Here is a 25,523-nt window from a genome sequence, read left to right as displayed (position 1 = left end):
AATTGTCTTTATTGGATGACCACGCCTAGGGAGAGTAGCAATGGTACTGAATGCCTTCCATCTATACACTATCTGCCCGACTGGTGATTGAAAGAGGCCTTTCCAGCCTTATGAACATCAACAACTCTTCTTCTGAGCTCCTCTGAAATCTCTGTGTTGTGAAGAGTAGATTCTGTTGGTAACCAAACATTGTGGGGGGGTTTATAAGGGAGTGCATCAAACTTCCATCTGAATGTCATCTCATTGATTGGAACGTCTGACACCAATTACCCCCTTTAATAGAGTTCAGGATCCTAGAGGTTCACATTCTGTTTCCAGCATAGACTGTGAATTATAAACAATGTGTTCAACATAGACAAGAAGAAAGAACAATTGTTGGTGTTTTGTTAAGTCGGGTTGTGTGTGTTTATCGTTATGACTGATATGAAGATCAGATCACATTTTAGGAGCAATTAATGCAAGAATATAGATGATTCAAAAGGGCTTACAAACATTTTCTTAGCTGTAGGAATGTTTGGATAGGCTTTAGAAGGGAAAAGACAGATGGGAAGTGAAATCAAATGGTGTTAGTAAATGTAAAGTTTTCTATATAGATTAGAATGGACATGCTTACACCAAAAGAGGTGTAAAATTAGAAATTTCACAGTGTGAAAAAGGCCTAGAGGTTGCATTATATTTATCCCTCTTGGGACCCGTGCAACACAAAAAAAAACAATCAAAAGGAAAAATATCAAGGGAGGGTATGTTGAAAATGTGCAATGCATTAGTTAAAGCATATCTCCAGTGTATAAAGTACTGCTTACCTCTTTAAAATAGGGATTGGGAAACACTGGAGAAAGACCAGAGAAAATGAACAAAACGTATTTCAGGGCTTGAGGGAATGAGTTATGAAAATAGGCCAGAGGAAAATGTTCTCTTCTGTCTTTGAGCGAGGGGATCTTACTGGGGTCTTTAAACACTGAAAGCAAATATGTACGGTAGATCCCTACAGAGGTTACAAGTTATAAATCAATGAGCAGGATAATGGGGACGTAACTGGGAAACTATTTAACACATAGTGAAGGCAGAGAAGCTGGGAAGATTCACACCCAGGCCTGAGGTTGTGATGGATACAGCCAGAGCACAGGAAAATGTTGAGCACTGATGGACTGGGTGGCTTATTTATGTCTTACGTTCTCATGAAAGCTAGACTATAATGATATATGTGAAGGAGGTGTTCATTTTAATATGTCATGAATCTTGAATTTTGGAATCTTGAAACCATTCATTTTAATATGCATCTATTCAACTACTTTCTTAACACAGGCCGAAACAAGTCTCCTAACGGTGCATATTTCTTTGTTGCAGTTGTCACCCCCTGGACCCACCTCATTTTTTGAAGTTTGTTTACCACAGCACTGGGGCACTTGGATCGATTAGTCCAGGCTCAGTCCCTGCATCAGCTTGGCGACAGAAACGTCTTTACCATTTTGTTAACTAATGCGGTCACTTGCAGTTCTGCTCTTGGCTGAGCCCGCTTTGTTTTGTTTTGTTTTATTTTTCATACAGTACATTTATGGCAGAGTTCTGGGTTCAGACTCCCCAAAAACAGGGGCAGGAACTGGCAGTGGAAATACAGAAAAATCTTATTTTTCCAGCAACCGTCTTTGAGTTCCAGACTGCAGGCCTTTTCATTAAATACAAGTGTTTGCCACACTATTTTTGCCAGTGATTCAAGCGGTAACCCAGTGAAGGCCCCCAAACAAAAAGATTTAGGGGATACCCCATTATGTTAAAATGAGAACCCCACGATAATACAATTGTCCAGACTGTAAAATAATACCTGTGGTAGAAATATCTGGCCAGTGTGCAGTTCACCCTTTATGAACACAGACCAAGCTACAGTATTAGGTGCTTCTGTGTTTGTGCCCCCTCTCTTTTATGCATCACAGGCTTTTTCTCTGTCAGGGCTGCTTACTTTAACATGGCAGTAGTGATGCCTGTCACAGACAGCTCACAATAACTCAGTCTCGATCAGTGGTTCCATCAGCCACTTGCCTTGCTCTGTAATTAAAGCAGTGTTTATAAAGTCTCAGTTGTTTGGTTATCTTCTGCATAGATTCAGCTCAAAGACATATTCCTCCGGCTGTTCCAATAAGCCATCACAACACTGACCCTCCTTAAGTGTTTTTCAAGTAAAAGGAATGCGTGTATTTGAATTTATTTTCTCTTTATTGATCCGTACCCCAGAAAGGAGGAGGCACTCTTCATCACAATCAAGGGCACTGGTCTGCTGAGACTCAGTGTAATCACAAACGTGGCACAGGTCTTATTGAGTAAAAATCAAGATCGCGGAACCTGCCAGGAAGAAAACAGGTGCAATCTCTGAAAGGCACAAGGCCAAAATTGCAATTTAGACAACTGCAAGCAAATGCATAAACATGCCTCCACTTGTGAAAACAATGTGATTTCGTTAGTGTCCCAATAAAGAACTTGATACCAACAATACAAAGACTGGAGGTCCTTTGCTGCCCCAGAAAATAAGATTAAGATTCCAAGGTTATCACCTGCTTAAATAAAGATGCACAAAATGTAATTATGCATTCTGTTCCACAGTTCACATTACAGGTTCTTCAATCTGTACCAGTACCAGTGATAGAGCCCAGTTGGAATATAAATCAGCAAACAATTGGGTACTCCAGGACCAGGACTGAAAATCACTGATTTAAAGAAATTAAAGGGAAAGATATCTGAAATAAGGACCTTTGGAGGAGCTGGAGGGACTGGAAATCCATGATATATACAATTCATTAATGAAGAAATCATAATGATCTTCATGTTGGTCTGGAGCAGAAGGGCTATACACTCGCTTCTTAGGATCACATGTGGTCCCAGGGGAATCCTTTAATTGACACCTGTCCTCCGTCAAACTCACTGAAACTGAGTGAGACACCTTGCCAAACTGATTTTCCCAACATTACTGTTTTAAGAGCACCTGGTGGATTAAGTAACATATTGTAACCAGATGTAGCACACAAACTGCCTGAAGGTCCCTGGGAATTACATCATTAATAACACAAAAGTTTAATTAAAGTCTGCCTTCTTCTTGTTTGCATAGTCTCGGGTCATAATGAACAACGTGCCTTGCAGTACAATGGAAAAGAAGGAAATTGCCTTTCTAAGCAAAATTACTCCGAGCGCCTGCCAGCTCCTACCTGCACAGGAATCCGCAGGAATTAGTCAAGGTAACTGGCAGCCGCCTCATAAAAGCCAGTCACTGTGAAATCACTTTTTTGCTGAGATTGATTTTAACTTGGTTCCACTGATGGAGCTCTCTTCACAGAACAATACAAGGACTTAAGTCAACTAAACCCAGCAGGATACCATTAACATTGTGCTAGCAACTTTTTTTTTCCACTGAAAGGACAGACAGTCGACAGCAGTGGTTGACAGATGCCAAGCCATCACGCAGCTCTTCTGAGGTGTATGAAGGGGACAAACAGCAGCACAATCCTTCTGTCTGGCTCTCTCACTTTCCCCAGCCCCCAAACCATCCATCATACCATCGTAGGTGCCGCTCTCCAGGAGCAGTCCACTGTCTTCCAGGATACGAAACTCGCCGACGCTTATGAAGTTATAATCCACGCCAGGGACCTCCCCTTCCCGGGGCTGTCTTGTGGTGCCTGACAGAGGAAAAAAAAAAGATACAAACAAGGAATGAAACAAGCAGGAGAGAAAAAAAACACCCAAAAAGGAAGGCCACTCTCGTCCCTGACTGCGTGCCAACTCCTGCTGGCCATCACCAGGGAAAGAGAAAGAGCTGAAGTTTCTGCCCCGTCGAACACAATCCATTCCTTGTTGCCACAGATAGCATCACAGACATTATTAGGCGTCCATTGTTCTTCTGCTCCAAGGTCTTTCTTTGTATAACATAAAAAAACAGTTCAAACAATAACTGCTGATTGTTTGGGGTTGTTTCCAGTTAACAGAGATTTCTGCAATTACCTTGTGATTGGTGAGCATTCATAACATCCAGTCATGGGTTACTGCTCAAGGTTATAATTGTTTTCCTTAATAACCAACTGACCTGGGTTAATTCTTCTCTTCCGCAAACCAAAGTTTTATTTTGTCTTTTTCGCACACATTCTAGGTGATGATGTGCATCTTTAAAACTATCCCCTCCCCCAACTATTTTAACAACTTCAGATTTAGAAATGGATATACTGTGTAGACAAAAGATGGGGCACCATTCATTAGAAAAAAATGTCACTCAATTTGTTTTCTCAATAGATGGCTGCAATTCTCCTTGCTCGGATGAATCTGTTTTCAATAAACTTGAAATAAAAAAGATGTCACTGATGAATGAGAAAAGTTCAGATTAATGATTCAGATTAAACAGTTTTTAGCAACACTTCGCATAACACTGTGGCAAATAAATGGTGCTAATACTTCTGCCTGTGATTGTACGTGTTTAAGGACAACATGATAAAATGGTTTCATTCTGCCTCACAAACACATGCTGGTTGCTTGGAAGCTCTAAATTTTGCATGTGTGCCCAATGATCCTGAGATCCTGAGACTCTGGGTTGCCATGACTCTTATCGGGAATAAGTGGCTTTCTGATAATAAAACGTAATAGAGGTTTTGTATCTTGAAATTCTGCCCGTCTCCTGTTCAGCAGTAATCCAGCCGCCTGCCCTGAGAGCTTTATCTGACTCACAGAGGAAAGCAGAACTCAGTAAAGAGTATTTGTGATCCGTGACTCCTTGTAACCCATTGCTGTCCTTCTGCAAGCTTTAACTTCAGACTTTACATAATCCCTTCACAGATTTGCTGAGCTCTGCTCAATTTAAATGGCAGAATATAGCAAGGCATGGCCACAGAATAGGAAACCATATAGCTCTATTTTAAAAGCTTGGTATGAACCATGTGAAACAAAGTAAACAGCCCCGGTAACAACTAGTTGAACTGTAAATGACTGTAAATCTGCCATAGTCTTTGCTCAGGATTGAGGCTCATCAAACCAGAGTTTAACCCAGTTTCTGTACAATTATGAGGACTTAAAGTGACTCACAGCAGGGTTACCCCCGTTGACTGGTGCCCAACCATACAGTTTGGTAGAGCAATTATGTGAGCAATTAGTAAAGTGTGTTACTCACGAGTTACAACATCCATGATTGCAGGACCCACCATAGGAGTTAGGCATCAGGTATTCTAGCTACTAATAATTTGTATTAATTTTGTGGCTGATAATTTGCAATGTATGCAATATAATACGCTTGCAGAAAATAAAGACAAAGCCAGCATCTTGAGAACAACAAGCAAGTTGTTTAGAAGGCACTTTATTTAGCAAAATTATTTGACTCCTTTAGAAATACTGCTTGTCTGGCTGCTCGGTTTATACCGGAGAAAATCTTAGAATTTTGACTTTTAGCACGTCCCTCACTTAATATCTCATTAGTCCAGGTGTCCACAATCCTGATCATGGAGGGCAAGTGTATCAAAAGGTTCTCAGTCCAGCTAGGCTCTAAACAACCTGAATAATCTTAACTGGGCCACTGATGGCTTCTTCCAACTCTTTCAGTGTTGCCACTTTAAAGAATCATAGAAAGTCTGCAGACATGCTGGAGCTCCAGGATCAGGACCTTGCATTAGGCAAACAGACCCTATAAATTGGCCAGTGAAACAAAAGTGCTTTGACCTACAGAGCCACTGGATACATTTTCAAAAAGAAGTAAAGCAGTACTGTTTCACACAGGAGTTATTAATAACATCTTGATTCAGATCTTGTTTTTAGTGCGTCCATGTTGGGATTGTTTTATTTTCCAAAATGAAGGTAAAGGTGTTTTGTTGTTTCTGGAGCAGACTGAAGAAACTTCAGTATATCCAGAATTTTTTTAGCCAGAATCCCGACCAAGTCTTGTGCAAGTGATCATATTCCTCCTATCCCATCCTACTCTACATGGCTTGACACCTCAATATCTATCTGACCTAATTTCCTCCTACTCCCCACCTCACAACCTTCGGTGTCTAATTGTGTCACTGTCTAATTCTGGTTTCCTGTCTGTACCTCCAGCCCATCTACATAATATGGGTGACAGGGCCTTCTCTTGCTGTACCCCAAAGCTCTGGAATTCCCAAGAATATCAGAGTCACCTCCCGGAGCTCTTTCCAATCAATACTCAAAACATTCTTTAGAAGGGCGTTTATTTAATTGGTTCTGCATCGGCCCCTATGCTTTCCTACTGTATCCAAACTTTGATTCTGACATCGCATCTCATTGTGTGCTTTTTCCTTTCTGTAACTTGCACTTGGAAAAGCCATTTTTAGAGGCCCTATATAAAATAAAGTTTGCAACAAAGAAAACAAGAGTAACAGTTTTTTTTCCCCTACTGTAAAAATCTAGAGCCATTGAACAGCAAATTGACTCTACAGGGCAATAACAAGGGAAAAGCAGTTTGGCTGGCTGAGTGTCAGGATCACATAAGCAGCACATTCACGGAAAAGGAAATATGGAACACCCACGGAGCACAAGATCACCATCCAACTGCACTGGAAGGCGACGAGAGTGAGAACAGCTGAGCATGTTTGCAAAAGTCAAAGAGGTTACAGTTATCCCGTCTTTTCAACCTCCATTCAAGAAACAATGTGTACAATCTGAGAACAATGAGGTCATTTGTGTCTGAAGTGAGCAAAGAGTCCAAGATGTTACAAAAAACTCAACTAGAACCACCTGTCCCCTTCAGCCTAAGCCGAGAAACAAATTCTTAGCTTTAAGCCACCCACTGATCACAAACTGTAAACCCAGTGTTTGAGAATGCTTTTTTGTGTGCTGGAGGCTTCTCTTCTTTCTACCAAAAAGAAATCTGCTATCAGGCAAAGGGTTTGTACTTCACATTTGTAGAGTGAGTCCACATTTTGATTTGGTGCAAGCCTAAGCCAAACAAAAAAGTACTAAACATCAAAAGAAACCGATCACTATTTATGCAAATATACTTTAGAGAAATAAAGTACCCACTTATGGATTTTGAATACTGATGAGATAGCTTTGGCATCATTTTGATGATCTGACAAAAATCCTTCATGACAGACTGTGATGTATTCGACTAACTGTATAAGCAATAAATCACCTCATTAGTGAGACAGTCCATTGGGTACAGGTGATGAGGTGATTTGACCTGTTAAACAACACATGGTGAAAATAAAGAAAGAAAATGTACAGAAAGGAACCGATATGTCCTACTAATCATGATAGTACTGCCTTTGTGCTCTAAGTATGTACTGTAGAACACTAGACTAAGCACTCTGTTGCTAGGGCATTCACAGTCAGCAATTCCCAGCCTGGAAAGATGCAACAGGCAAACACATTCTATCAGTGACAGGCCATGATCTAAGACACTAGAAGTCATGACACATCATCATCTAAGTGCGATGATCTGGACAGGAGCGCTTAGTCACTCCAGAACTCGTCTTGTAGTGATTGATGGCAACATGAACCACATGGTGCTGCATTGATCAATTTCTGGCAATCACTTGAGCCCTTTCTGCAGGCTGCTTATGAAACAATGACCTTCTTGTGAGATGAGAATGCAGCAGTGACTGTATGCCTTGGATTCGCCACTCACCAGACCTGAGCCACATTGAACATTTGTGGGATGAGCTAATACACCACAGTATCTACAGCACAGAGTCCAGTGAACAGGCACATGCTTGTCCAGGCTATTTGAAAGGAATGGGGCAGAATTCCACAAAACAGATACTATCTACCAAGAAGCCTAATGTGATTTCATTAGTGTCCCAGAACAAGGCCTTGATCATTACAATAAAGAGATTAAAGGTAATTTACTGCCCAGCAAATGAGATTAAGATTCCAAGGTTATTTGGATGCACAAAACTTCTGATGTCCAGCTCCACAGTCATCATTATGGGTTCTTCAGCTCTTGTTACCAGTGATTAAGAGCTCAGCTGGAGCAAAAATCAGCAAACATTGGGGTACTCCAGGATCAGGACTGAGAACTGTTGATTTAAAGAGCTTAAATGGAAAGTCATCGATTGCTGATGTGTTAAAACAGAATAACTATGTTTAATCTGTTTAACAACACATCAGTATACCTGCTACAAAAACATTTTCATTTTCCTGATTACTTTGTTACTCTGTTGCAGTTATAAGGTTATAAGATTTTTTGAAGCTCACTACAGTAATAATATTAAAATGCTGCATCTCCAAGTCTCCCAGAGATTTCTTCTTCCCAACAGTGCACACAATAATCCTCTCCGATGATGCCATATGAAATGTGTGCTTCATAAATAACATAAGCAGAGATTTGCAAACTCTGGTCTTTGTCCTTATATGGCAGGAATAAATCAGAGGGATGATGTGTGCACTGGGTCCTGTGAGCCCTGCTGGGACGTCCTCTAGCTATAGCCTATCAAGGACAAAGCTGAGTGTTTCACTCCCCGTCATTATTCCGGACTTTCACCGGATCCCCACTGCTGCTGCGCAGTGGAGATGAAAATCATGTGGATGATTACAGTTTACACACTCATGACTGTCACAGAGGGCAACAGCAGAGACATTTTTAAGTGGAGTAAAAAAATAAACACAAAAATGAAAGCTAGCTTCCGCCTAAAACTACTTTTGTTCCGGAACATAATGAAACAATGAAAGTCCTAAAAATACAAAACCTTATGACTGCCTTTTGTAAAAGGTAATCATAAAACCCCACAATCAGCAAAAAATCACAAATTAGCATTTTTAACAAAAAATCAAACTGACCTTTACATTAAAATATCAGCATGGATTTTTAATATCAAATATTAATTAATGTGGCTTTGAACTTTGAAACTTTGCACACTGTCTGCTTGAGTGTTTACGGATGAATTTACCAGGAAGACGTACTCAAAACGGGTTAGTTTGTGGTTATTAGTGATAGAAAAAGCAGTGTTTCGAAAAAGAAAAAAATGTATGACAGTCATTTCACAAATATCTGGCAAACCGATCAAAGATGCTAATTACTACTGAAAACCATCAGCTAGGCACTTTCAAATGAAAAGCATGAAACGTATCTTAAGTGAAGAGTTCAGAACTGCTTAAGCATGCAGTGACAAAGACATCAGAGTTCATTAATAGTCACAACGTGATTTGGCTTCCTCAAAACTTATAAAAGACCTAAACACATTAGAAAAGTGGAATTTGGAATATTTCAAATTAAATACATACTATACTACTAAAACAAAAGTTAAAATATCCTGATCCTGTTTTATACCCTGGAATGATACTGGGAACAGTGCCACACCCTGGTCAAAAGCAGTAGATGACAATCCAGTGCTGAAGCCACACCTTTTGAAAGTCTGAATTATCCAGAAACTGGTGCTGGTGTATTTCTAAGACTGAAGAATGCCCGAGGTCTTTTAAATGTATGTAAAACCGTATTTTTAAGAAACGTTTTTGTGAGCTTATTGGACAGACCCCAGGAAATGTAAACAGATCACAGTGCTGCAAAGGCATGCCCAGGATGACGCGTCTCTTTCTACTGCAGGCACCAATTTCTCCTGACAAACCAAGACCTGCCTTAATTTCAGGACTCGTATCATCAAGAAGGAACACACTGAGCACCTTTCAGAGTAATGCACTACATCTTGTAATACTTTGCCGTTCTATTGAACACACTGAAGACAAATTCTGACACTATAATTGTCAAATATGTGGCTACTTCTCTTGCTAATGCTGTGAGATCTTCAGATTCGACTGCCCTCCACTGAAAGGAAGGGTGTGATTGTTAGGCAGCCCTTATCTAGCAGTAATACTCCTGAAAACACAAAGAGACCACACATCCTGGACTCTGACTAGCCACAAGGGAAGAACTTCTCCAGTTATACATTCACCGGCCAAAACATTACAAACCCCCTTGTAAAGGAAATGACTTGCAATGGATGGCTGGTTTAAGGAGCAACAAGATAGACTCCCATCACCTCCTTGGCCAAAACATCTTTCTGGAAGCTGGGCCTGTGGAATTCACTCTCATACAATGGTGTCTTCCATCATAACCTCACTTGAAGGCCATTCTGATGGAAGAATGAAATGAAACTGGGCTGCAGAAGTTTCAAAACCTTTTGAAAGACATGCTATTGAAACTGTTGTTGCTGCTTACAGAGGTCCAACACATCATTTGGTGAATATTTGTAACCAGTGAGTGTACTGTTTATCATGTGTTATTATAAAGATTTGTGTGCACTTTAGGCCTCGACAGCTGGTCAAAGTAAAACAAATCTGCAGTAAAGGTTCTAGTTTTAAACTCAACCTCAATTAACAGCACAGGCTCCCACAAAATTCAACACATCACGTGATAAAAACTCTTCATTATACTTTATTACAATTATTTAGACAATATGACTCCATTTTCTAAAGTGAACAATAGTAAATAAGCAGCTTGCCTGGGAAAAGAAAGCTAAAAATAAGAAACTCTCTGAAAAAATGGAAATCATTATCTTTAAGCAATTTGAGATTATGCAGTGGTAAATTGTGAAATATCAGGTAATTACTAGCTAAATGGTGCAAATCACACTTTGCAATAAGCACATCTTGGTAATTACCATGGATCGTATTAAAGGATTTTTACTTCTTTTAAATTGTGACTGTTACAGCATTCAAATCTAATGATCACGAAAAGCAATTATGAACTTTTTGCAAGCAGGTTGATTACTATTCTACGAAACGTGCTGGAAATTATGCTGGCTGGATGAGCCTTGCAATTAAACAAAAAGATACAGCAACATAATGCTGGCTCCCCTGGGCTGGCTGGCATATCTGAAACTTATGGATCTAGAGATAAATTAAGAACAGTATGCCCTTGTCAAAAGGAATCTGTTCACTGGAGCAAAAACAAAAGAAAAAAGGCAAGAAATGAGGAGAATTCTTCACTTGACCGACGTGACTCTGAGGGAGAGAGTGACTGACAGAGCAGCCCTTTATCTGAAGAGGCTCATTAAGAGTTGTGAAATTAAGACCATTAATCCTTGGCATTTTCAAAATCCACAGTGAATTGTCCAGCAAGAAGTGAATTACATATGCATTGGTAGGTGTAGTGATTTCTGTTATTGATTTGTTTGTATTTGTTTCCCAATAATACTTAATTATCCCAACTGCCCTATACTTGTGCCAGCGGCATCTTTAATATATGGTGCAGTGTCAGTGTGAATTGCTCACTTTTCATACACCTTCAAAGCGTTAATACCAATTTGCTGTGATACAGCCTGCAGACCAAGGCCAGTTTAGTTATCTTGTTATTTAAGCTTTGTGTCTATAAGAGTTCAGGGTGACAGATTTCAGGAAAGTTATCAGCATTTTAGCAAATATGGCTCATGATTTATTATTCATGGTTTATAAACTGATTGAAATTGACATCACTGAGATGTCCAGGGCTGGCAGACCGCTGTTTTTGTTTTCATGGAAACCAATTCTTCTTGAAACAAAAATACTTGCACTTTGATGATGGGCCATACAGTATGCCGTCCATTTTTTGTGTTAACGGTATGGTCTTGGCACTGCAAGAATGATTAAATACAAGTGGATAGTATTTGAAATGTTATTTACTTTTTTAATTTGATTTATTTTAATCTAGTACTTCTGAACTTTGAAACTGATCAATTTCCATGTGAAAATATAGACGTAATTCATTATAAAAGGTAACCAATTTGTCCTGTCCAGTTGACCCTGTTTAGATTTAATTGCTAGAATAAACTGGCCCTGCTGAATGCCACAGATATTTGATCCACTTATTTTGATACTTCCTCAGGGTGCCACAGGTTTTTATTTTTCTTTCTATATACAAGTCCTCAGCCTTACAGAGGTCTTCATGGAGTGAGGCCGAGTAACACTCACAGAATGCAGAGCTCGGCACTCTAGTATAGGAAAGTGTAACAGTTACATACTGTAGGTGATCAGGGTACAGTATAGAACAGAATGTGTAGAATACTTTCAGTATATACCAGATGTAGGTCAGAATTTAGCTTAGGTAAAAGTGAAACAGACCAAAGTGTACTACAGGGGAGAAAACAATGAAGATACACCCCTGCAGAAAGTTGCCTATGTACAGCATTTCTCCCATTACCTCCCACCATGGATGGTGCACATGAAAAGCTCCTTTTCTGCTCATGCAGTACAGTTCAGAGAGCCCTGACACATTACTATGTACAGAGGCGACAGACACGCCACCTCAGTCGCACAACTCCAAGCACAGGCAAAGAAGGATTCGGAATCATGGCAGGATGCTGACACTGAGGCAGGGAGCTGACAGTTAAGCCTGGGGGTGGACAGCCTGTGGGGAAAGTGGGCTAACCCATTATGTTATTGGATATTCCTGCGTGGGAGAGAGCCTTCTGATACATGATGGTATATACGATGGCAGAGGACTGCAGGATGCGGCGGTGGGCAGTACTCACAGGGGATGGTCCGTAAGTAGAGGTTGTCCCTGATCACCTGCTGCAGCTTGTGGTCCAGGGAGCCCTTCTGGAACTGGAGGCTGAGGTAATGGCGCAGGTCGGTGTTCAGCACCTTCCCTGTGGAGACAGACAAGCACCTTCACTTGAGGGGAGAGGGCTACAGGCTCATTCTGGTTCCCATTCCCATGTGCGCTGCTAAATCAATGTCATTGATCGAGTTGCTCAAAAGGACATTATTAAAATATCCTCTGTGGTTGATTAAAGGGAGAAGATTGACTCCAGTTACCTTTAAGCCATTTTGGAGACCCAGAGAGAAGAGTTCAAGTTGTCTAATTAATTAATAAAGGAGATTCATTAAGCAGCGCTTGAGTGAGGAAAAACAGCCAAACCACACTGTGCATGCATGTTTCTCAACACTGCTCATGTGCTCCCCCTATGGGTGGAATATATAAGGAATCAGCTGTCACTCAAGTCTCAGTTACCACCTGCTTCAGCATCATTGCAGCTGAACCATTTGACATCAAGGTGCAGTGCAGTGCAGGGTGGTCGTAATTGAAAATGACAATTAGCCTACACTGACGGGAAAGCCTGATACAAAAAATATCATTTTAGTTGAGCTAACCTCGTGTAAAAAAGGGGCCATGATGACTGTAAAAGACAAAAAAGAGACTGTGCTCCACACAGGAAGATGAGCACAGAGCCAAGATTCCTTTCACAACTTTAAAAAAAAATCCTCCTACAATCTGATTTGTCTCCAGCTGGTAATATTTTTAGTGCTGATATCTTGTGTGTCGTACTTATCTCAGAGGGAGGCAGGCTTTGAGACAATGCCAAACGCAAGGTTAGGATATACATGTATTATTTCAAAACTACCAGCTGTTACATTAAGCTGGTTAAACGTCATACTGTGTTACATCTGATTGAGGCATAGCTGTAATTAAATGAACAGCCTCAATTTTCTTCCATCAAAAGCATTTCACGCCTTCACTGCCCCAGCCTTCAACATGCAAGTTCGGATGGAAACTACGGTGTGAAATAATCTTTCTATGGCGTGTGGAGATCTACAAATCTGGAAAGTTTAATAGCAAGCATCACAGATGGACAACCTGAAACATAACCCAAGAAGCAAATATCTGAGGTTTTTTTAGAATCCACATATTTCCTATTCTATTATTTTAAAATTAAAACTCGTTAATATACAAAAACACAGTGTCTTAGCAGGTTCAACACTTATCTTGTAACTTTAATTTCCTCCTTGCAGAAAGAGGAAAATGCCTGAATCAATTGCTTCCCCACAGAGCTACAGATGAGCCCAGGGATGTAGCAGACTGCTCTGGCGAGACCAAATGCTTCTTTCATTAAGCTTGTAGCCCTGTTCAAAGGCCAACTGCAGTCAGGTGGAAGCAAACTGTTGCTACTCCTTCCTGTTCTCTACTGCCAGGTGGAAAGAAAGACAGCACAACATTTTGTTGTGACATTTTGACACAAAACATCATTTCTGAGGCAAAAAAAAAGATAACAGAACAAAAGAAGAATTTGTAGAGTGAAAGAACACTGAAAAATAATTGGAATAAGACCGTTTACAAATAGATGAGAGTGGAGCCATTCAGCCCATCTACAGCTAGATAAAACTAGATAATACGTGATGGTATTTAGTGACTAATTGATTCAAGAATCTCATCCATCCAACCACTCCATTAAAATGTAGGAGGTCTGGCGTCTGCCTGGGCTCCAACCTGAGGTCAAACAGCAAAGACACCCACAAAGCATCATGAAATATCTGATGATATAGGCTGGCTTTCCGGACCTGAGATCAGTGCGTAAGTATTGGCACAAAGCCTGTGGGGCAGTTGTAAACATAGTCAACCTATGAATGTAATTTAAAATCTCTTTTGTTACTTCTACTTTCCCACATTATGCAAATACATTAGACCCGTTCCCCGTAGACTCCCTGGGAATCTGCATTTGGTTACATTTCCACGGGCCCTTCCCAGACGAGAAGCCCCGGAAGGGATTGAACCTGACAATAAAAGGCACTAATTGATATTTTTCTTCTGTAAGACTGCAGACAACCCTCCACTCCACACCCAAACCCACTCCACTTCACTCCTCCTCACAGCACGGCCTCTGTGACCCCCATGTCAGGTGCTGTTAGTGAGGCTGCAGTATCGCTCACTAACCACATTCTGTATCTCACAGAAATAACCCCAGGCATTGTATAACTGAAGCCTTTCGTCAGAGGGAGTTACAATACAATCTATTGTACCCTGTCATCTCCATGAGCATTTTTGCTGGGGTGCAGTGAGCTGTAAAAATGAACATCCTTTAACAGTACAACGACCCTCCGCACAAGGAAGCGACAGGCATTATACCATTCTCTTCTCTACCCCCTTTTTCTTTTCTTTTTCCTCTCTCGCGTGCAAAAGTACATCCTATCCACTAAGTAAAATCCCAGTGGCATCCAGAAAAAAAAAGCAAATCTGAGATTACACAAGGTTCCTAATCATGCCCAGCCACCCCTCCCTTCCTCTCAATCCCTCAGATTGAGGCATTCTTTCGGAGCAAAAGTTCATCCAAATGGGTTTCGCTGCTTTGGTTTTCCCCATCAATAATATAAAAGCCTTTGCATTGCATTTCGGTGCAAATAACGGTACAGAAGAGGAATTCACTGCCAGCTTTCCCCCTGGGGAGGACTGAGAAGCGCATCCCTGTTCAGTTAAATAAACATCTCGCCCAGGACCACTGAATTTACACTAATTCCCATCTGCTTAAACAGTTATGAGGCTGGAGGAACAAAGTGAGCAGCTGGAAACAGACTTCATCTGCAGCCACAGAAAATGAAAAGGCAGCTCTTGCACACCTACGACTGTCCTGTGCTGAAAGGCCAGCCTGTCAGAACAAGGCCCCGTCCATTCGTCAGATCTAGCAAAATCTCACAAGCACACACAACCCCTGAGACTGTGGCTGGCAGCAAAAAACAGAAGTCAGTAAAACCAGATTTTCTTTTTCTTAAATCTTAAAACTTCAGGACAACAATTCTGAAATAGAGCCGGGGCCCACTTCAAGCGGCTCTGCTCACGGGAAAATCTTGTGAAGCTATTTCTGGCGTTATGTCTGTAAAACGCTTTTAAAAAAAAGGGTCTTCAGTGATGGGATGCTTTGATTAGGTCTCCTGCTTTGATAAGGATGTGCAGCACTGATGTCATCTTATGGACAGATTCGGGGACATGTAAATTAAGGTCACTCGTGGGTTGTGCACCTTTAAACTGCGCCCAACCAGCACTTTTGCCTTCTCACTTTTGGCCCTAGCACTTCTTACAGATGACTGAAAAAGATGTCCAACATGCCAAATCCCTTTATCAACTTTGAGCTTTAAGATAGATTTCTCCCCTCCTCATCTGTCACTCTTAAAGTAACCTTGTGCAATCATATTGAACAGACTGAATTATAAGATAAACATATCTTACAATCTTATAGAGCTGGAGACAAGTATTCACACCTATACTGTAGTTCTAGAGCACTGTAATTAGGAAAGGCACAACTTGAAATGTATTGCACTTAATTTAATTGGATTTTTGATAGTGTCAATACTTACATCAGCAACTCTAGGCTTTTGATTTTTCACTTCAGCTCTAAATGTAATTGTTACAATATTGTTGTAATTGTCTTAATGAACCAGTCAAACAAAAGGTGAAACTGTCACTACAGTGCCTTCAGTTTTCACCATGTGACTGTTTTCTCACACCAGCTTTCTAATTATCAGATTGTCTGGGTGGTTCAACACCTAGGACTAATTTGCACTTTAATTTTCATCTCATTATTGGTTGTGGTGGAATGGGAACTGAGCTGACAGACGCAGCTAGCCCCAGAGTCACTGGGACCACACTGGAGACGCAGAAAGATCCCATCTTTCCCCAAGAGAGGGGGGAAAGCGACGTTTCACTACCGTTGTATAGCAGGACTTAATGTTAGATTGAAAATTTAATTAAAGAACCATCATGTTCACAAAGTCTATTTAAAACGAGTGAAGAATAGACTATAGCAATAAGGATCATTAAAATAGTGTTACTTTGCTTCTATAGTATCAAAACCCCCATCAAACCCCATTAAGTTATCAATCATTTTACAGTCACTACGAAGATAAGCACCATCTCCTCAGACTAGAAGCTGACACAAGGATCTCCACAAAGATTCATTTCAAAGGGCAAAAAAGTCCTTTTTCATGCTCGAGGCAGAAAAAGAACTATTTAACAGCTCTGTTTCGATTGATACTGTGACGAAGTTCAGAGAATCAGATTCAGAGTGAAGCCTGAAGAGTGAAGAGGTACGACGTTAACCCCTGGATATGGAGCAGTGTGGAGATCTGAGATGTTGCAGACTCCTCAAAATCTTCCTTGTACGGCTTGTGTCCTGTTAGGCAGCTGGCCTATTTATGGATTTATTTATTTTATTTATTTGCTTGCATGCGTTCTTAACATCGAGGATGACTCTTTGATCCAAGAATCTCATCAAGCCATTTCTTACAGAATCCCTGGGAATCCCATTTCAACAAGATGGCAGAGTGAGGAACAAGTGAAACATCCATGCGTCTGAAGGACAAGTGGATAAGGGCTTTGAATCAAAGACAGGAAAAAAAAAGCGACGATCGATAACTTCCTCCATTTTGTAATTTTTTTTTTACATTCCGATTTCCCCTCTGTTGTGTGGACAGACACCATCCCCACACTGTGCCTTGTGGCGTTTGTTAAAAAAAAACCCCAGCGATCCCAGCAGTTGAGCAGCTCCTGTGGAAGACGGCACTTGCAGATTCGCGAGGAAAAGAATAAAAATTGCATCAGAGACCGCCTTCCGCCAGACAGAGTGACAGATGGCAGCTCTCTGTGGTTCAGATTTGACTGTAAAAAAACAAAACAAACAAAGTGATTCTCTTCATCTTTGGTTTCTGCATGCAAACCTGAGCTTTTATCACACAGGTCTGACGTGTCCCGGCCCTTTCTTCCAATGACACAACGGTTGTTAAAGTAGATTCTGCAAAATGTCCTTGTTCTTTGCCAAATAAACATCCACCAATTAGCTCATTTCGGGAGCAATATTTGAAAATATCAACCCTAAACAGAAAGCACCTCTGACATTCCTTAATGCAAAGTGAAGAAGGGAACAGAATGTGGAAAGGGGTGGCTGTATTGAAATGGCACCACAGTGTGTTCTTGTTAATCGAGTGTGTAAACCATTAGAGTTGAAAAGGACATTATTCATTATGAATGGTATTTAGCCCAAACTAGAGACTGAACTCTCCAGGAGTGATGAAGGAGATTTTTCCATGGGAATTCCGTGATATGCTGGGAGTTTCTGCACCATTAGGAAAACTAATAATATAGGGTTACAATTAAGGTGGAAATTGCCTTTCGCTGTGCTTATTGAACAATAATTTAAACTCCCAACACCCAACGTCCGCCCACTTGTACCAAACGTAACTTTCAGAAAGGGTCTCCAGTAAAAGCCTTTAGCAATAACACTGAAGGAGCATACCACATTCCCCACTGCAGTATATCAATTAGCTGGGCAACTTGAATGAAAAAGAGGGTAATGTAAATGAATGAATATCTGCCCTGGCTGAGGTAAACCACCTTACAAGTGAGACCGAAACAAGAACTTCAGAAATAAATCACCAATCACACCTATAGCCCTCTTCCACAGACGTGTTCCTCAGTAGAATAAGAACCTTCCTGCTCGCCAGCCTTAATCTAAAAGCTGATGGACTGCAACTGATCTGAGAGAAGAATTATCGGCCCCTGGGTTACAGCTTTGATTACTCTGCGTGATTACAAAATGAAAGAAAAACAGCTCCACAAGGGAAAGCAGAAGTCCTGTGTGTTGCCTTTCTTCTCACCTGTGCAATCCAACTGCATGTACACCTCCTTATGGCTCCAATCTAAATCACACAACCGAGAGCCAGGGTTCCTACTGGGAGCTGAAGCGCAGATGCAGAAAAAACGGAAGCAGCCCTGTAAATGAGGCTGCAGGATGGAGGAGGCTACACTCCCCACCACATCACAACACCAACCAATCCCCAGGTTCCCTTTCAATTATTTATGGATTTCACTTCTGTTCTTTCGGAAAAAAAAAATAGGATCAGAAACACACACAAAAAAAGAACAAAACAATGGCGGAGAGCAGAGGAGAAATCTTCCAGAGTAATCCGCCTCCTCCTCTGCCTTGAAACTCCAGCCCTCAATGTTTAATAGAGCGCAACAAGATAAAAGAGACACTTCACACTGCACCTTCCGTTTCATTAGGCCTGTATTACATTTATCGGTTTGCACAAAAAAAAGCCTTAACTACTGCCATACTGCTCCTACTGTATGTGCTGCATTACCTGCAGAATCCTGCCCCATTAAAAGTCACCTTCTCAGGGGTGCTCATCTCTCCAGCTCGCCCGTAGATGTCTGACTCCTGAGCTGGCTTGAGTGAATTATTAACAGACACCTGCTGCTGTGCGTGACAATTTCAGCTGAAAGATGGGCATAACATTATCAGGAATAATAATAATTAATAATTGCTTACACTTATATAGCGCTTTTCTGGACACTCCACTCAAAGCGCTTTACAGGTAATGGGGACTCCCCTCCACCACCACCAATGTGTGAATAGCCACTGTGCCATAAGTAGAGGCATTTTGGTAATGGTCACTCAAAAACTCATTCGCAGTAAAGACAATGAGTGAATATGGCAATACCCAGACTAAAAAACCCTCTGTAACACTGTTGCGATTCAGGGCACTGTGGAAAATACACTTTGTGTGGGTCTTCTTCCAGTTTTCTTGGAAATGTCCATTTTAGTCACAACGAAACTCATTTCAGACCTTCACTGAACTGCACTCTGACTCCTCACACCCCTCCATGCCCACAGCAGTAAACAGGGTGAAACGCTGTGAAAGCGGAGATGGACAAGGAGCACAAGCCACACACGGCACACCCGGTGCCAGAAGCAGGCTGAGCACTTCTTTTGCCTTTAAAATTATCTTTTTATAATGGTGGAGCTAGACATTTATGGAACGTGTCACTTCAGCGCTGTTAGATCTAATCGAGTACAGTTTGAAATTCAAAGCATATATTTTGTAGAAGAAAAACTTTATAAATATGCATTTTTTTCTGGAAAAGACATTTGATCAAAGCCGGATGCGTAGCATACTGCAACAACAACCACCCCCACCTGATAATGAAATCTTACAGTTTCTCCACAACAGTCCCATAGCACAAATCAGTCTTAAGCATGAGCGTCGGTGTCAGGCCCTGCATTATGTACAAAGCCAAGCTACAGCACACAGCTGTATTCAAGTCTTTTTGTTTGCTGCTTGTTTTAATGTGGCAGGACTCTCTACAAGGTTGGCTCAAGGACACAGGTCATAAAAAGTGCAAACCTCAAATGATTACAATTCTTAATCCCCACCAGGCATCGCAAAAATGTTCTTCACAGGCTAACAAGTGGTATTTTTATAGTTCCTGTTCAGGTGGGTAGCTGCGTCAGCATGCGTAGGCTGCAAAGGAACAAGTAATAGGTTTATTCCATGCTGAAAAAAAGAAGAAAGAGAACACAACGTTTCGGCCGTGGAGCCTTCTTCAGGTGTGAGCCTTCTTCAGGCTCACACCTGAAGAAGGCTCCACGGCCAAAACGTTGTGTTCTCTTTCTTCTTTTTTTCAGCATGGAATAAACCTATTACTTGTTCCTTTTTATAGTTCCTGCCTGGCATAAGCATAGATGGCTATCCTTCAATGCATTTCACTCTAAACAAGAGAGGAGAATTTCTCTGTGGACAGAAGGTCAGGAAGAAAGAGTTTCCGCACGATCTGAGGAACAGGGTTTGATCTTGAAAGCAAGGAACACAAGGCAATTCTCTCCTTAATCCTTTCAGCAAGCGACAAATCTATCAACTCAGGAGAAAATACCTTGAAATTTCCTGTCCGAAGAACGTATTACAAACTGAGAATAATACCTTTTTAACCCTCAAAGCAGTATAGGTTAACACATATGAAAGGCTACTCAAGGTATTCCAGCGTCTTTACTTTCATCTCTCTGGGGTGCATTTTTGAATGAGCTGCGCATAATCAAATCCATCTCAAAGTACGGCAGACCGAGCAGCATTTCTGATGAGAGACCTCATTTGTTCTCTGTCTGCGTCACTTCTGTGCTGTCACTCACTCAGACAAAGCAGGAGAAAGGACTTTCTGCAAACCCGAACAAGGATCAGCACTCTGAGGATATTTTGCCCCTGGATCTGTAAGTACTCTATTCTGCAGGGGCTCTTTAGAGCTGAGTTCTCACCAAACCAAGAGGTCTTCTCTTGCAGTCAAGGCACAGTTTAAGTCCCTTAGAGTCTAAAACGTTTGGCATACAGGCCTAAAAATGGACACACTTAATAACTTCATAAACCTGTCTTCATAAACCATGCATCAAAGCACACCGCTTCCCAAAATTTAAACAGGATTGTAAAACAAATTATGAAACGGAGCTGTAAGTCACAGATTTGCATTTTTTTTCCATTTTCTCCTAAAGGGGTAGAGAGTTGTTCTAATTAGACTCCGAGCTAGAGAGGTGCATGTTGAACCACTGAGCACAAGGATAACTGTAGTCCAAACGTCCACATGTCAATGAGTGTTTTCCAGGATGATAACAGCGAGCTGGCCCAACGCTGCATTGCTAATGTTCCATAATTGTAATAATCCTAGCTGTCAGGAGCAATATAACCAACAATACTTCAAGCAGAGTTAGAAGAGCTGATGCATAACAACGGCAATTCAACAGCTTGGAGAATTTCATAACGTGTCAATTTCAAAAGAGTTATCTTGGGAGGGAAAAAAAAAAATCAGGAAAAGATATATAAATATTCTAAAGCGCAATTTGCAGAGGAAACAAAGATTATCAATTTGTCTTAATAGCTCTGGAAGATAAGCAGCGCTGCCTTCTCCCTGAAAGATTTTATCTCTTAAGCCCTGAGCTAGTGATGCCTCAGCAGACACGGGCGCCAGTGCAACAGAGGATGCAGTGTGGCAAGGCCGTCTGCAGGGGGGGATATCCAAGGATACTGTGCACATGTGCCTGCTAGTACTGTATTCTGACGGAACTGCTTAAGTGCTGCTGAGCTCTCACTGAACTGAGAGTTTCTTCTTATGCGGTCAGGAACACAAAGGCCTGATGTTTTTCTGTATTTATTTTGTTTCATACAGTTAAAAACCTTGAGTATAACATGCCGTCTGAGTGCATGACTCACACGGTGCCTTCAAGAAATTCCACTTTATTGCTTACATGCAGTTTCATTGTTGAATGAGCACTTCAGCCAGAAAAAAAAATAAAAGTCACCGGAGGCTATCAACTGAAGTGGAGAACAGGGAGTCTGACACAATGGGTAAAGAACGTGCCTTCTGTAGACCTCCTCCCACCCTCGACACCATGTGTTTGTACAGCAGAGCGGGATGTCAACCTCGGGCATCAACCCCAATTTCGTGCGGGTCATATTTGGAACCACCTTGTCCCCTCTCGAGCTGAAATCCCTCCATCACGTCTGGTGAGGCCAACCGGATAATACAAGGTGTGAGAATTATTTTCTGGGACAGAAAACCATCCTCTCATTGATAGCACCCTTAAAAAATGACACCAGTAAAACTTGCACGCACTATACTTCGAGACACAGCATTGGTTTGCAAGGGAAAAAAAAAAGATAGTCATGCATTAATAAAGCCCTTATAAACCAGAATAATTCAGTCCCAAAACTTAATATTCAGATCTCACATACTGACAGAACCTCAACTAAAGAGAGTGTATTGAGTTAGGATGTTATAATTTGTTGCTGTTGCAGATTAAATGCTAATTTCAATGCACTGCTTTGCTTTGAGTCAGAAGCACTCTCCCAAATAATGTGGAGTCTAATTATGCAGTTTGTGAAAGCTGCTTTAATGTTCTGTATTTGAACTGCTCCGCTCACAGAATAGACTTGATATATTCCTGGTACAGATGCATTGGGGAGAAAAAACAGTGTACAGCTTTTTAACAAGATGCACAACACACAGAGTAAATACTGGTTCGTCTTCTGGAGCTGAACCTTAACTGCAGTGAGCAGAGACACTTGAAGCAGCCAGCAAAAGACAGTGAAGCAGCCTGGGACACAAACTTCTAAACATCCCGCAAGATATAATCGCATACCCACGGATACTGGCTGTTACTGCCCACAACAGGTTTGGCTAAAAGATCTAACTCTCCGTCCTCTAATGGAGGTCTTTATTGTCGAACAGCAAGCAAGTGGTGCATAATCTTATTAATACATAATTCATTGAATGAGTGCAGCTCAAACAGAATATTAGAGTTGCCGCTGTCTTTTCATGTGCTACAGAGAGAGTTGCATCCTTTGGATGAGACGAGAAACCGATAGTAAGCAACTGTTAAAATATCAATGGTTCGAAGGTAGTCAGGGCAGAAGAGTATGCCACTTCCTCTTTCTTCCCTGTGAGCAAGTGCTGAGGAATGCAGCTGCGAGCCAAGACAATGAAACACCATTGGCTACAGAACAATGGTGGTTTTGAAAGTAAACAACCCTCTAGATTGACAGACAGAGCCGGAGCTACCCAGAGTCAACAACCTGGTCGAGGCAGAGCTAGTTCTAGTAGGACTTGAAGCCATGACTCATAAGACTGAGAGGTGATGCTGCAATAACAAACACGGCACCTGATCTGTCTCCACAACACCAGAGTGAGGACATTCCCAGGTTTTGTGCTTTTTTTTTTTTTTTACCATGCATGCCTGACATACCCAAGACATGCAGGTATCAGGATGCATACATATACTGTATGTGAATCCCTTTCCTCTCCAACTAGGTTTCTTTTCATTACATCCTACAGTGATGATTAATCCATACAGTGACTTCAAGTGCAGTCATTCTAGGCCACCGCTATCATGACCCCCTCCCAGAATTTCCCATTACAGGAAGTTCCTTCTTTGCACCTCTACTATACATACTGACATTAGTATGGCTGGAGGCAGGGTCTGATTTTGTTCTGTTACCAGTGCATCCTGGTGCAAGGTTAAATAACATGTTAATGCATGTTGTACCCCAATTTATAATTTCAGATACATTAGTCAAATTATTAAGTTGAATAAAATACATAGCTTTAGGCAGACAGTAGATCGAATAATAACCGACATTCTCAGTTGTAATAATGTCAAATGTAAAGTTAGCAAGAAAACTCTGTGTTTGGCTTAGGAGGTGAGGAAAAAAAAACAACAACAACCCATAGTCTAATCACTGATTGTGAAATATGATACAACACATTAATAAACTTGATGCAATAGCGCAACCTTCACCTTCAAATGCATAATAAGCAGTTTTCCCCTTACAACATTCTTCTGTGGATTTGGAAAGCCTGATTTATAGGACAGACATGTTTCAGACACTTAAACATTCTTTTTATTTCTGAGAGCTCATCTCACTGACTGCACAGATACAAAACTGCTTCCAGCTCCTTATGTACGGCATATAAAAATAGCAAAGGCAATCTTTTTTCTAAAGCTGAAACATCTTTTTGTGATCAGGATGGCAAAGAGTATCTTAAGTAACTAAGATAAAAATAAACTATTGAGATGTACAATGTCACTGAAATCTACTGTGCTTCTCAGAACTACCCCCTGAAAGATCACAGTTAAATGGAAGAGGAGAACTATAAAATATTAATGGTTCCAAGGTGACAAGGGCAGTCACTTTACTTACGGCTTCAGTAACTGGTGTACAAAATCAATGGGAAGACGCGGGTGACAGCAGTGTCAAACACGGCAGATTTAGCATCTTTTAGCATGGCAGGACAGTCATTTAATTATACTGGCATGTTATTTACTAAAGATGGAAAGCAAAGAATATCCGACTTGTGTTTTAATAGAGCTGTTTCCTTGCCCAGAAAGACAGCAATCTGCTCCTGCAGTTATTTAAAAAGGTTGATTTTTCTGTGGCTGCAGTTTTCTGCCTGTGGGAAACTGCTGACTGACAGGTGGAGTGTTTGTCTTTATCTTCTCAAGGTTGAGTGTGTAACGTCGGTGGAGTTCCTCAGACCCATGTTGCTTTTTATGGGCCATAAACCACTTCATCTATTTCTCCACTAAACTGTTCGGGGACTGCAGACTGTCATCCTCTGCTAATTGGTTGATCTCATGTGTTATTGACCATCTATTTCTCCTTTAAACACAAATTAAAAATACAATTTTTAAGAGAAGAGAAAGCAATGTCTTCTTGTTCTTAAAAACCCCCAGCACAATCAAGTTCCAAACTAGTCCCCCTGCAACTGATTGCAGAGTATTTCAAATGTTCTGCAAAAACACATCAATTTGACTTAATTACTCAGAATGCTTTTTAAATAAATATGTAACGTAGGAATTGCATGGGTGGTTTTTTTTTTTGGAAGATGAGAAATTTAATTAGGTGCAAGTGAACCGAGTGGGAATTTCATACAAACCCTACATGATAATCCTCTTCGCTGAAATATTTCAAAACGGGATTAGCGCACAAGAAAAGCTGAGCAGGCAAGAGGGGGAGAAAAGCCCAGAGACAGTCCGAACGTGAGGCGCGACAGGCAGGGAAGACCAAACTAAAGGCAAAAACTCCCGACCAAGGAGTGTAGCGTGCTTGCATTGCGAGTGCAGGGTCGAGAAGCAGACAAGCTGAGAAGATGGACCACTCCCTGGATCAGAGGCACAAAGTTGAAGGGGTTCTCACAGTCCATTCTCCAAGCATCTGCTTCACATTAAAACAGCTGGCCGTACTGATCTGTGCAGAGCGCGCTGTCCTAGGCGTAGGCAGCGGCTGACATTCGCAGCCAGAGCCCCTAACTCCCAGGTCTAATACACCACTGCTGCATAATTTAGTAGATTTGCGAAAGCAGTGGGCTGTGTGTTACATCACTGCTAAACGTGTTAGCCTAAATACGTAATGTAATAAAGTCGGCACATGCATAATGCAAAAACTAACGACCCCCAAGGTACTGTTGCCCAGACTCCAGGCTCCTGATTTATAGCAGGAGAATCTGCAGGCATGTCACCTCCATCTCCTTAATCCTTCCCCCCTTTCCT

At 41.2% G+C, this 25,523-nt stretch overlaps 1 protein-coding gene across 4 annotated transcripts in view; it reads right to left on the bottom strand.

The window, feature by feature from the left end:
* The window catches only part of magi3a (membrane associated guanylate kinase, WW and PDZ domain containing 3a), a 153,757-nt gene that overhangs the window by 48,615 nt on the left and 79,619 nt on the right, over positions 1-25,523 (bottom strand). For all 4 annotated transcript variants that reach the window (XM_015342712.2, XM_015342711.2, XM_015342709.2 and 1 more), the window contains exons 3-4: positions 12,420-12,536; positions 3,543-3,662 (exon numbers count right to left, since the gene is read on the bottom strand). In XM_015342712.2, coding sequence (XP_015198198.2) covers positions 3,543-3,662; positions 12,420-12,536 — 237 coding nt within the window. The remainder of the gene's footprint in view (positions 1-3,542; positions 3,663-12,419; positions 12,537-25,523) is intronic.

Source organism: Lepisosteus oculatus, chromosome 5 (genome assembly GCF_040954835.1).
Source record: "Lepisosteus oculatus isolate fLepOcu1 chromosome 5, fLepOcu1.hap2, whole genome shotgun sequence".
Classification (NCBI taxonomy): domain Eukaryota; kingdom Metazoa; phylum Chordata; class Actinopteri; order Semionotiformes; family Lepisosteidae; genus Lepisosteus; species Lepisosteus oculatus.
This window is presented reverse-complemented; position numbering and strand designations above follow the sequence as displayed.